Source organism: Branchiostoma lanceolatum, chromosome 2, assembly GCF_035083965.1.
Source record: "Branchiostoma lanceolatum isolate klBraLanc5 chromosome 2, klBraLanc5.hap2, whole genome shotgun sequence".
NCBI lineage: Eukaryota > Metazoa > Chordata > Leptocardii > Amphioxiformes > Branchiostomatidae > Branchiostoma > Branchiostoma lanceolatum.
Window position 1 is genome coordinate 24,468,098 of NC_089723.1, and position 12,916 is coordinate 24,481,013.

Sequence of the window (12,916 nt, forward strand, 5' to 3'; positions counted from 1 at the left end):
TTTATTATCTAAAAGATATGGAGCTTTGCTAAATATTTGGCAGAATAGAATACCGCTTTTGCTTTTCGAATAAAACATTAAGCACAAAGGTCTTTGATGTGCCACATTAAGACAAGAAATAATTTGCTGGTTTTATAAAATTGTTTACGTTTGGTCACTGTGTGTGCTGTACACGTAGCACTGGCCGGGTATCTGATATTTCTGTCAGGTCAACTTTCAATATTGCTTGTGGTGAGTACTTGTTAGAGTTCATGTTGTCTTGCACATATCGTATAACTAAACTGGATTTCTGCAGCATACAAATCACACATATGTGGCAAACCAGTGACAGGTGATGTTGTGTTCTTTAGTAGAAAGGGGAGGGGGGCATCCATCTTGCTGTCTGCAAGAAAAGTATAGCTATACTATAACGTTACGTTTTAACGTGAGAGTAAAGATCAAGGTTTAATCTGATAAGGTAAAGAAAAGTGAGACCAGTATTTAAAACTGATTGTAGGAATATTAAGTAACTGTTTGAATAGAGACTGTGTTTATTGACTGATATCATCATGGTCAGGTCTTATGGAACGTGGAATCAAATTATTTGTAACAGATGTCATAATATTCAACATGATAAAGAGTAAAGTAGAGCCTTGAGGATACCTCACGGATACCTTGAGTTATTGTTGTTTGCTTGATACGTTTTAACCTTTTAGGTTCTAACTCCGAAACATGAAGTGTCCTATATCTTAAACAACTTCCTTTCTGTCTTTTTGCTACTTGTTGTTATATCTATTCCATGTATTTAGTGAAATCTGGCCAAATATGTAACAAAGATGTGCTGTTGATTCTTTATTCAGGTAGAAAGATACCTGCCATCTTATAAGTGGTGAAGGCTATACGGTGGCGGTGTTTCTTTTCAACATACCTCGGTGCTTCTCTCTTGCTTTTCCCTCTCTGACTACTCCAAGTTGCTCCACTGGTAACAGAACTTGTAAATGCCCTAACATGGGGACAGAACCAGAGTGACACATCTGTCGAACATCGATGCTAACGCGGAGGACCAGTCACGAGAAGATGGCCAAAGCGATGGCAGGCGGGCGGAGGGCGCGACACACCTCGTGGAACGCCCCCAACGCAGAAATGGGAAACCTTTATGTCTTTGGAGATGATGTAGATGAAGAAGAGTTGTTGGAGGAAGATGCGATAGAGCTCACAGACGTCAGACCAAGAGGGGAAAGAAGGAGAGATGAGAGGGGAAGGAAGGATGAGAGCGATACAGTTCTACTGGAGAGGACCATCATGCCTGGGGATACACTACAGACCTTCGCCCTGCTGTATGGATGCACTGTAAGCTATAACCTATGCCAATATTGTAACAGTGGTATTTCTTCACTTGAAAGTTCCTCTGTGTTGGTAGAAATCATCATGTATGAAATAAGCACTGCAATTTCTAACACAAGAAATTGGACTTTCCCAAATTTTCGACTGATCATGATCAACTCCATTGATGAAGACTGGAATTGATCAGTCAAGAATTTGGATGATCATGAGTCCGCTGTCTTTCGTCAGTGACTAAGGATAGGACTGGGAAACCAGGCTTTATACCAAAACTCTGAATTTAATGAGGTACTGATAGTGCCATGGGATGCCAGTATTTGTTTTATGACAGGATATTTTTTGTTCATTTCCTATGCAGCTTGCAGACCTGAGCCGTGCAAACAATCTCATGTCTGATCAGGACTTCCATGCACTGAAGATGATAAAAGTTCCCGTCAAACGACACGGACTTCTGACTGCACGGGAAGAGGAGGACAGAAGAAGACGCCAGTTTCGCCGCGCAGATAGTGACATTGTAGAATACAACCTTGATACAGGAGAAGGCCAAAAGGTAAATGGACGTGATGCTTACACAGAAATGAACGATATTAGGGGTTACCTCACTCAGATGGATGAAGAAATGGATAGAATACGACGCTCCACGCCAGAGCGCGAGGAGACCTTTGAGCCGTACGAGACGCGTGCCTCCTTGATGGAATGTCGGAGATACATCAATAGAGAAACAAGCAATGGGGCCGACGGTGGAATCAGCTGGTGGATGGCCCTTCTGTGTATGATAATTGTAGCAGTTGTCTGTCCATTGCTGTATTTCCTGTACTTTCACAGTAGGAACGATTCAACAAAGAAACCATAGGCTCATAGTCATACCTACAATGTAGTACTTGTACAGGTGTGCCTGTGTGCTGTGTTCTTTCTATGAACATTTTTAATGCTGCCAAATGGCTACAACTAGAGTCTTCAAATTCACTGTGATGTAGTCTATTATTAGCATTTCACTGGTATGAAATGCCCCTACATGTCTTGATGTATTACAGTTTTCAGCCAACTACACATAGTTCCACAATGATTTCAACTTGATCTCTACCCTCCAATAATGGCTTAACAAACCATTTGACTGACTTGCTATGATCCTAATTAGCCTGAGTGCCATTCTAGGTTGTTTTCTGCAGCTCCTACACACATCTCTTAAGAGCCACAGAACTTGATGGCACCCAGGCTATGTCATAATAGGATACAAAAATTTTATCCTTGTTTTGAGTAAATCAAATTATACCTGTTAAGCACCATGTGTTGTTTGGTACAATCAATACCCTTGTTGACAGTCTTTGTTTTTTGGTCAAAAGTGTTCTGAAAACTATATTGTAACTGGGAGGTACCTGTGAAGATTTACAAACCTTCTATACAATCACTATCATTTTCAATTATTGCCTGCTTTATGAGTTAGGCAGTGTCTAATAAAGGATGTTGTTTTTCTGTCTGCATACCCCATAAAGTTTGTCTGGTATATGTGGAAACAAATCATTACAATGTATTGGTACATTTTTGTTGTTTCTGAAACACTTATGAATCAATGTTGTTTCACAAAGAAATGTTGCATGTTTTCTGTTGGTACATTGTATTACAAAAACTTACAATTGCAAAAGTTTGTTTTATAGCAAATCAATCTTACGCATGTACTGCATCTGGTGCCACTTTTGTTTTCTTGGCTGTGATTTTTTTTCCTTTTTATTTTGAAATTTACCTCACATTGCTGAAAAGATAAACAGCACAATATGTACTTGGGCAACACATTGCTTCTGTATGGAAGAAACATTTATGCAAAAGTCATATCAAAATGTCATATATGGCTTTAGTTTAAACTTACTCTTGTTCAGAATCAAAACTGATGGTGCCGATCAAGAAGAAATAGGAACATTTTGCATAGTGCTTTTGACTTGTTTACCCCTTTGTCAATGCTTAATGCTGACTTATGTCACAGTTTTAAAAAACATGTTGTGTATAACATGTACAGAATGTGTGCTTCCCATAAGATTTTAGATGTAATCATTATATATACTTTCATGGTTGTCATTTCATAACATTGGTTGCTTTACTCAGGCAAGGTTACATACACTGTATATGGGGAGAGGCTAGGAAATGAACACAGCTTAATGAATTACTTACTACAATCCTGTGAGAGATTGTCAAGTTAGAAATGGACACAACATTACGTAATGCAGTAATACATATCTGTTCTGCTGTGTTATAGATCCATAGTCCTGCCATAATGTATGAACATTCTGTGAACCACCCTTCCTGTATCAGGAAGTCTCTCTACTCTATCTCTCAATTACTGTTATTGTGAACTCGAATAGATCTATGTTCAGTGAAACAAATAATCTTTTACATGATTGGCCAAAGCCATATTTTACAAGTGCATAATTACATTGCTGTATGCCCTGAGCTCTTTTAAGTCTAGCAAAGGCCCTTATGAAAGAATTTAATCCCACTCATGTAAAAGTTTGAACAGATTGATGCCTTGTTTGACAACATCCCCTTAATAAGTTAATGTAGATTTTTAAAGGAAATGTTATACATTTTCTTGAGTAGTTGGCACTAAAATCTATCACTCATGTCGTTCTATACTGCTGCAGAAAATAATGTTTGGAAACCAGACAACTATTGCAAAAAAAAGAGCGAAGGGATGGAGGAAATGTCAGTTTGACACTACATCTAAATCATCTAAATCAACTGTTGATGTATAATTGTTTCAAAGTCCCATACTTGTAACTGATGTGGGTATTTTTTTCTGACCTTCCTACAATGTGCTGAATGGAAGAATAAATCACTATAAGTGTTCCAATAGCATTAACATTGATGTTTCAGGCCTTGTCTCACAGTTTAAACGGATGGATATACATCTTGTAAAGATCTCATTGTATATCTTCTCAACAGAATGTTATTTTAGATAGGTAATGATATGGATATGGAAGGAAGGCTTGTCACAAATGGCTTGCCAATGACTTTGGGGCCAAGTATTTGTATAAGATAATATCAAAATCATCACTGTACAGTAAGTTACACAATCTTGATTTTATGTGTCACACTATTAATTGATGATATAATTTAAGAAATGATTATGATCCATGTGTCCATGGACCATCCACCCCATTCTCATCTGAATTCTCACCAAGCTATCTAGAGAATAACCTTGACATGTATTTATGAGACAATAATGGAATAAAAAAGATTTTATCCATAAGTGTTGAATGGTTACATGAAATAGTAATAAGGAATTATCATTAATTTGCATACCGTACTTGAAGGAAACATTTTTGTCTGTGAAATACATATTTTAGCCTGGGTACCATCCTCTGTTGTTACCGCTGACTCAATCTTTAATGGAGGATGATACCTTGCTAGGCTACTTTTACTTAGTATGCTGCAACCCAAATTCAGTAGCCTAGGTGCCATCCTAGTTACCAGGGCTCCCATATACTCCCCCCTCACCTCTGTCAAGTAACTAGCTAGGACAGTACCCAGGCTGTAACAGCAATGTGGCAAAGATGAGGTATACCATCCTAGTTCGTATCTGAACTGCTAGCTACAAGTCTCTATAGACTGGAGTGGATGTAAACTAACCAAGATAACACCCAGGCCACAAGTTATCACCCGGCAAAATTCATCACCACTAAATGTCTTACTTAGAATCACTTTGTCTTATTCAGCCTGAGGGCCAATGCAAAGTTGGAGCTGTGGAGTAACATCAACGTCCTTTGTATCAAATGATATAAACTCCTACATGTATTTATAGTGACAGAACTAGGTAGAAGTTAATAGATCCCAAACCATATGGTCAATATATAGACTTAAAGGTCAAAAACAGATTTATTTGACATAGTTTGTTGTAAGGAAAAAATTGGTAAGAACAAGTACATGTAGTTTCATCAATGCTTTAAAGGGCATTGAATTTGGCATATTCATGTATAATGTACCAATAACATCACTACAGTCTCCACTAGGAGGCCATCTTTTTCACAGACGTCTTGGTCTCCTTGGCACAGCATGAATGCTGACACCTTAAGCTTTGCAGGACTGCACAGTTTACATGGCAGAGCATGACATTGCTGATATGAAATCATTGTTAGCCAAATATATATACTAGTACCCATATCCTACATGTGTGCATGATGATGATTTTTCTCAAAGTGACAACATACTCATCCAATACAGGTACCAGCTAAAGGTGCTCAGCCTCACAGCTCTGCTCACCACTACATATTAAACATTAGAATATCAGATGTCTTGACATGTGTACAACAGGCTGCATTAAACTTAGACATGTATTAACTCTGCCATCAACTACAGTTTATACATGCCCACATCTTTTCCTTCCTCTAGAAAAATTATACATCACAAGGCGGACAGTCATCTACATGTACATACTCATGTATGACCATTAATATGTACTTTCTACACATAATAACAATGCACCATACCATTTTGTAACCTAAAGAAGCAGTCTACGTAACAATAGATCACATGGTCATTAATTAGGTTTATATTTGGCAAGCTCATAGTGCTCTAGCATGCTAGGTATAGTAGTAATTGAAAATCTGAATTGATATTGAAACAATAGAAACATCAGAATGTCAATCAAGATAAAGTACAGAAATTAATATTCATCCCAAAGCATAATTAACTTCAAAAATGATATTGTGAACCAGAGCAAATGTTTTATTTCTTGACAAATATAATTTTTTTTAGAAAGCTTGTCTGAAAAACAAGTTATTGACTTGATTAGGCCTTTGAAAGGCACAATGCACCAAGAGAAAGTACAGTTCTATTATTCACTTGGAATGTGTGAATCTCCTACCTGTATCTACATGACTAATAAGTCAGTACAATTTGGAGTAACAAATCAATAACAAGGAAAGCTTTAATTCATTCTTTCTTTGCTTGTTGAAAAATAGACATCTTCCTTCAAATGATGCATCATAGTTTTTATATAATTTCACATGATAGCAAGATCATGAGTTTCTGGCAACATTTAGATTTAATCAGTGTGAGCGATATTTACTTAAAATTCCCAGCAGAGTACTGATATATCAGATTAACAAATTCTGCAATGTCTATTTTGAACATGAACACAGTTATCATGTCATTTCATGTCATTATTGGACAGAAAAATAAACTTCACATAAAAGTTTAGAAACTTGACTTCAATTGATCATATCTCTCTAGTTCCTTTATCAATTGCATTATATTATATATCATTGAAAAGTCTACTTATTGTCCTTTACAACAGTAGTTGACTTGTTATGATTGTACATCCGTGGATTGAGCACTAGGGCTGCTTATGTGAATGTGTTGCAAAACAAAAGTGACCAAATTTCCCTGCCAACACAGTGTTTGATAGTGGCAGGGAAATCTCAGCACTTTTGGAGTAAACCAACCACGAAGTCAGCCATGGTGCCTGTGACACAAAAGCATAATCATTGCAAATGAAGTATAATTATTTTAAGAGCGATAGGCAAGGTTTCCAATGACATGGAACACACTACCCATCATAAAAAAACAGCTTGTGCGAAATTTCAGCACTTTTTCTCGTGACTAGCCCACATTAGCAGCCCTATATATATGACTATACGATCATAAGTAACAACAGAGATATGATTGACTGAAATCAGGTTTCCAAACTTTCCATGCTAGTTTAGTTGGCTATTCAAACAAACCCAACACATCCCTCAGAATCCTTGGTGATCTATCCTTGGGACAGAATGGTGGGTTTCTTGATCATGATCTCCATCTCCATCGGTCCAGATTGTCAGGGTCTAGCCATGACAAATCCGAGACCTATGGCACACAATGCAGCGGCTGATGCACCCAGGACCAGACCCCACTTCCAGATCTGACAAAAAAACAAACAAATATCATTGACTAATCCATTGACAGATACACTAGACTAGAGACATACTGCAGTATATACTGCTATCTGATATATGACACTGAAATTAAACTTTTAAAGGATATGAATATGGGTAGCACAAATTCTTCTTTTGTTACATTTTGTATTTTCAATGTTTTCATACACCCCTAGTTTTTTTTAAGACACAGACTGTGCTCTACTTTGATCCCAAAACAAACAAAGTAACAAAGAAAGAAAAAAAGAAAGAAAGAAACAAACAGACACCAAGTATAGTGGCACTTACATTTGTTGAAGTACCACCACCATTGGGGGAGTTGCCAATGTCTCCCATCATCTTACGGTACATGTGCCTTTCTTTCTCCTTCTGCGACGTCTGTTGTTTAACTAGTTTGGACAGTTCATTGTGGATGATCTGTAAGAAAATAGGAAATCTTACATTGAACTTTTTGACCAGTTTTATACTAATCTGCTCCTGTCTTTGTTTTCAGCTTGTAGCTATTGGCAGTCCTCAAGTTTTATGTGCTTATGTAGGTATTCAACCCTCAAACTGCTGGGAAGGTCACAGTGGGAAGCACCTTGCCTTATAACCTAGGGTATGCCTGACTCCAGTTTAAGCACAGTGCTTCAGTACACTATACCAGAGGTTTGGGAAGCCTGTCTTCCAGTACTTGTTATTGGTAAAAAACAAACAAACAAAAATCATTGCAGTAGAGATGATAAAATTCTCTGCCCTCCCACTCACCTTGGTTTCTGGCTCCAGGTTAATAGCTTTCCGTAGGCAGCTAATTGCTTTGTCCAGATTTCCCTTTCCTGCATACACCTGAAGAAAAATTTGAAAATACTAGGTCAGTCAATGAATAATGGATGTCATCCACACTTATCAGTGCAAACATTCACATTACCAAATCTCTATATGTTGCATTAAGGATGTATAGACACCCAAACACTCTATTTATCTCAACATCTATCAGAACATGAGAAAAACAAAAAAACAGATGCAAACCTTTCCAAGTCTAAAGAGCCCCTTAACGTTGTCTGGATGGATTGCTAAGACTGCCTCACAGGACTTCTTGGCAGTGTCATAGTTCTTTGCCTATTGTTGAAAATATGGCAATACAAGGTGGGTACAGTATATCATTATTCAGCACATCTTCAAGTATACCAGTCCAAGAGTTTTCTATGTAAAAATTCTGTTAAGTCCAAGAAATGAGAAATAAACGCTTGTAACCACAACGTCTTACCTTCAGTTGAGCAGCAGCCATGTTGTTGTAACTCTTAAGTCTGATGTCGTCTATCTGTTTTACTATCTCGCTGTCTGGCTGTGAAATACAATGTAAAGTTTATTAGGAAAACTCACCGTTAGTGGGGAAACTATATTGAGATTTCTGTTGTTTCATGATGATGAGTCTTGTCTGCAACTTATCATTACAAAATAAATAGCTACAAAGACACTGTGACTATTCTCTCACGGCACTACAATCAAAATTGCCACAATAGGTTTTTTTCCACAGAATGTATCAATATGCTATACCTCAGATTTTTCCTTGGATGAGGATTCAAGTATCTTCACAGCCCTGCAAAAATGACAAAGAATAACAGATTGCAATTGCATGGAGTGTTAATATATGTAATGTGAAATATATTATACAGTTCAGCTAATACTACAGACATTGGCTATAACTTTCTGCATTAGATCTTAGTTCATTGTAAGAACCCCTCAAAATCAAGTAGGGTATACACTAACTTAATATGTTCTAAAACAGACTGTAATATCACAACTGTGCTATTGCTTACATAAAGCAATTGGCATACAAATACAATTTGCATACAAATGGCGATTTCTGATTGATCGAAATGGCATAAAACCTTTTGTGTACCACAGAACATACTTTTATGCTAGACTTTACTTTGCAGGGTGAAACTTACTGATCATAACAGTGACATGCCAGCATGAAATCATTGCGACTATACCAAAAGTTGCCTCTTTCTCGCTTCTTGTCCCTGTCAGGAAAAGACAGGTTTTATTCATACACATGTATAGCATAATACTGTCATCATGTCCTGCCATAACAACATGCATGTATAGAATATTCATAAATCATCAAGGAACAAAATGTCAGTCAATGTACTTTTCACATGCAGTTCATGATCAGTAACTTCTGCAATTGATTGCTAACATGTAGCTTTGAAAAAAAATTAATGTGTAAGATAATCCACTAGATATAAGCAAAAATCCATTCAACCCTAGAGTCCATTCCAAGTCACCAAGAGGGTTGTTATTGTCATAATTTACAAATGTTTTCAATCTGTAATTATTTGTGTGAGAGATTTCATACTTTAGAAATATTTTGAATGTGATTTCAACTTTACAAATATTTCTCCGGTTTTCTTAAACTTTAGAAATATTCATCATATGGAATATGATATTTCTAACAGTTTCTAAATAATGGTAACAGCATTCTACCATTATTTACCATTATTTACAATTTCCTACCATTTTATACCATTATTTGTAACATCTTTATAAATAGGTCAGAGGGCTGGGAAGAAAGCAATTCACACATCCTTACGAAGTAGAGGGAAGAATTCTTTTCACAAAGGACCCAACAGTGTCCCGCAGTGAAGTCTAAAGAAGTACAAAAGCAGACAGAAGGGCCAGATTAGCACCTACTTTTATGGGGGCAATCACCATTCTACCATTGTTAACCATTTTCTACCATTCTTTGCAAATATTTATAAAAGTGAGAGAATCACATCGATGTTTAGAAATTATTCTAAATAAAGAGATTTTTGCGCAGTTCCTTTCAAAATATTTCTAAATTATCTAATCGACTTCAAATAAATTCATATTTTTATATTCAATCTTTTAGAAAAATTTAGAACTATTGTCAGTCAGATATTCTTCTATTAGAATTTTTTCTGAATTATTACAAATATTATGATAAAACCCTCTTGGTGACTTGGAATGGACTCTATATCAGTACATGTCAGTATATGATGTGGTTTTGCAAAAGATAAAATGCAACATGTTCACAAATAACTATTGGTAGGACGAGGTATTCTTGTGTGGTACCCAAGTGTGCACTTGTCTTCTGCACTCATTGTGAAGAGGTCAGGCTTGTCTTGTGCATTCAGTAACTGCAACTCATAGGTGATTGTAGCATTTTCTGGAATGCCTGGTTCTCTGCAAACAAAGAGGGAAACATTTAATATGGTTACCAAGCTTTAGCCCTCTAAATCTAAGAAAATATATGTCGTTGTAAAAGGCGCTTAAGAAACACCAAATATAGTAGTATTTCCTGACTGTTGTTTACTATACAATTATCAATGATAATTGCCTTACTGACATGTAGTCTTGATTTATTTTTTCAAATGTTGACAATTTCACAATATTCCTCTTACCTTCCATGTGATCCATAGGCATACATGGCATCAACAATTACTTCACAGGTCTCCCCCATGCCCATAAGGGAAACACAGAGATCCCAGGCTACAAAAAAGGGGAAAAGACACTGTAGTCAGGACTTAGGAATACATCACAAAAGTGCACACTGCACGTGTATGTCAATATTGTTGTTTGTCTACAGGTAGCTCACCTGGTGCATCAGTTGCTGTTTACAGTTATGAATTAATAGCAGCGTTTCAGAAACTGTATTCAATCATTCACACACACACACACACACACACACACACACACACACACACACACACACATGCGCGTGCATACACGCACACATATACATACACACACAAACACACACACAAAATATGCATACAAATAATCACTATTAGTATGAGCCCAGCACTAACCTTGGATGACATCTCCCTCCTGCAGTCCAAAAGTGATCTCATCATGCTGGTCCACAGTTGTCCCATCCTCTAACCTCCCTCTGCTCCAGATGGTGACGTCCTGGCCTGGGCGTGGCCTGGTGCTCTCATCTCCACCCTTCACTATCACCTAAGGGTACAGGTGGGCTGACTTAGTAAGTAGGCACAGTGATCACTGTACATCCTTGCATTCAATGACATGGTATTTGTTTGTGCATACCCATTTATGTTATTTTCTTTTAATGTTTTTTATTGGTCAGAAATAACCTGTGCAATGGCAGCCTTTTTAGCATGTTTAGTGCCGAATTCATGCAGGGTTCACATAATACACAACAGATACATATTTGAATCGCACTTGCATTTTGTGGAACTGTCGCAAGGGTCTGGGCGGCAGCCATTTGGCACCAATAACCTCAATACGACCTTTCCCAACCGAAGTCAGGTACCCATTTACACCTGGGCGGAGTGAGGAAAGTCGCCTTTCCCAAGGGCACAAGATCGACATGACAGAATTCGAACCTGGGACCACTTGCTTCTGAGCCGAACGCTCTGCCGTTACGCCACACGACCCCAATCATGAAGTTTCTACTAGAGCACATGCATACATTAGATTAAATACACAAGTACAATTAAGAGGAATAAGCATATCAGTTACATTAATTCTCAGCCAAAACATCTATTCTGCAAGATTGAACATTGATACTTCTCATATCAATGGGTTACCGATGATGAGTATTTAGGCATCATATAAAGAGGGGAACCAGATTTCTAATTATAGTGATTAAGCAAAACACATTAATTGTTAATATGAGAGGTGTACAACTACAAGGATTACAACGGACAACTTCAACGTTCAAGCATTCCTTGTAATATCTTGCCATTCTTTCAATGGTTCAAGCATGCCCTGTCATTCTTTCCTGACTCTCTGGAATCAACAGGTGGTACAACCTCTAAAGTGTCTGCCACGACAGAAAATCAAAACAACAGCTACAACTAAACTGTGTCCTTTTCTCAGCGCAATAACAAAAGCATACACAATCATACCTTTTTCTTCAATTTTCCGTTTCCCAAAATGTCCAACCATTCAGGATCAGTCTCCTCCTCTGCATCTTTCACGTCTTCTGTTTGTTCTTTCATATCTCCTTCTCCTTCCTCCACGTTACTGGCATCCTCGCCACCATTTTCAGGGGATGAGCTAGCGTGCAATTCGAGGCTTTCTGGAACATCGCCTTTGCCGTCTTCCACCTTCCCACTTCTACTGCCGTCTTCAACAGAACCCTCCATGCTAAATGCGTTTTCCACGCTTCCTTCATATCCTCCTATTTTTGAATTGACTGTTTTCTCCGCTTGCTGTGTCTCCGTTGATGCAAGATCTTCCACTCTGTCTTCCATGGAGCCGTTTGTAGCGCCTGTACAGTCCAGGCCCTCTGGTTGTTTATTTTCTCCAGTCACGTCCTCACGTGTTCCATCATCCATTTTTATCACGTCGCCCAGGTTTATGTCGCAAAATAACACCGACAACACGTCAGAACTACACGCGCCTACCAGGACTGAGCCTTGGGAATATGTAACAGCACTTGACTGTTGATAGGGTTGAGAGTACGAGAGATTTGGAGATAAAATCTAGCCCGGAAGTCTTGTCCTTGCCCGAATGATCCTTTGGCTGAGGTAGGGTAAAGGTCAAAAGACAGGTCTATTCTATAGGATAGGGGAAACACTTAAATCATAGATCAAAACTTTACTCTATGAGAAAGAAAATGGTCTCAAGATATACCTTTAACGTTATCTTTACATTTAGTCACTAGAATTCTTGATTAACATACACAAAGTCTAATATTTACATAAATCTTGTTATCATCC

At 37.8% G+C, this 12,916-nt stretch overlaps 2 protein-coding genes across 3 annotated transcripts; one reads left to right on the plus strand and one right to left on the minus strand.

Moving 5' to 3' along the window:
• Positions 1–129: 129 nt before the first annotated feature.
• LOC136428127 (lysM and putative peptidoglycan-binding domain-containing protein 4-like) lies at positions 130–4,561 on the plus strand. Of its 2 annotated transcripts, none has more exons than XM_066417428.1 (3): positions 130–231; positions 840–1,329; positions 1,679–4,561. In XM_066417428.1, the coding sequence occupies exons 2-3, from the start codon at positions 1,027–1,029 to the stop codon at positions 2,171–2,173; spliced, it is 798 nt and encodes a 265-aa protein (XP_066273525.1). In that variant the 5' UTR covers positions 130–231; positions 840–1,026; the 3' UTR covers positions 2,174–4,561. The 2 variants fall into 2 exon arrangements, with proteins under 2 accessions (XP_066273525.1, XP_066273526.1); XM_066417429.1 differs by having other exon boundaries at positions 145–231; positions 998–1,329.
• A 594-nt stretch (positions 4,562–5,155) lies between these two features.
• On the minus strand, positions 5,156–12,756 carry LOC136428123 (peptidyl-prolyl cis-trans isomerase FKBP8-like). Its single transcript, XM_066417422.1, has 11 exons — positions 12,101–12,756; positions 11,039–11,186; positions 10,631–10,718; positions 10,302–10,412; positions 9,155–9,229; positions 8,760–8,802; positions 8,470–8,547; positions 8,232–8,321; positions 7,971–8,048; positions 7,512–7,640; positions 5,156–7,210 (listed from the first exon to the last, which is right to left on the minus strand). The coding sequence occupies exons 1-11, from the start codon at positions 12,530–12,532 to the stop codon at positions 7,127–7,129; spliced, it is 1,356 nt and encodes a 451-aa protein (XP_066273519.1). The 5' UTR covers positions 12,533–12,756; the 3' UTR covers positions 5,156–7,126.
• Between the last annotated feature and the right edge of the window lie 160 nt (positions 12,757–12,916).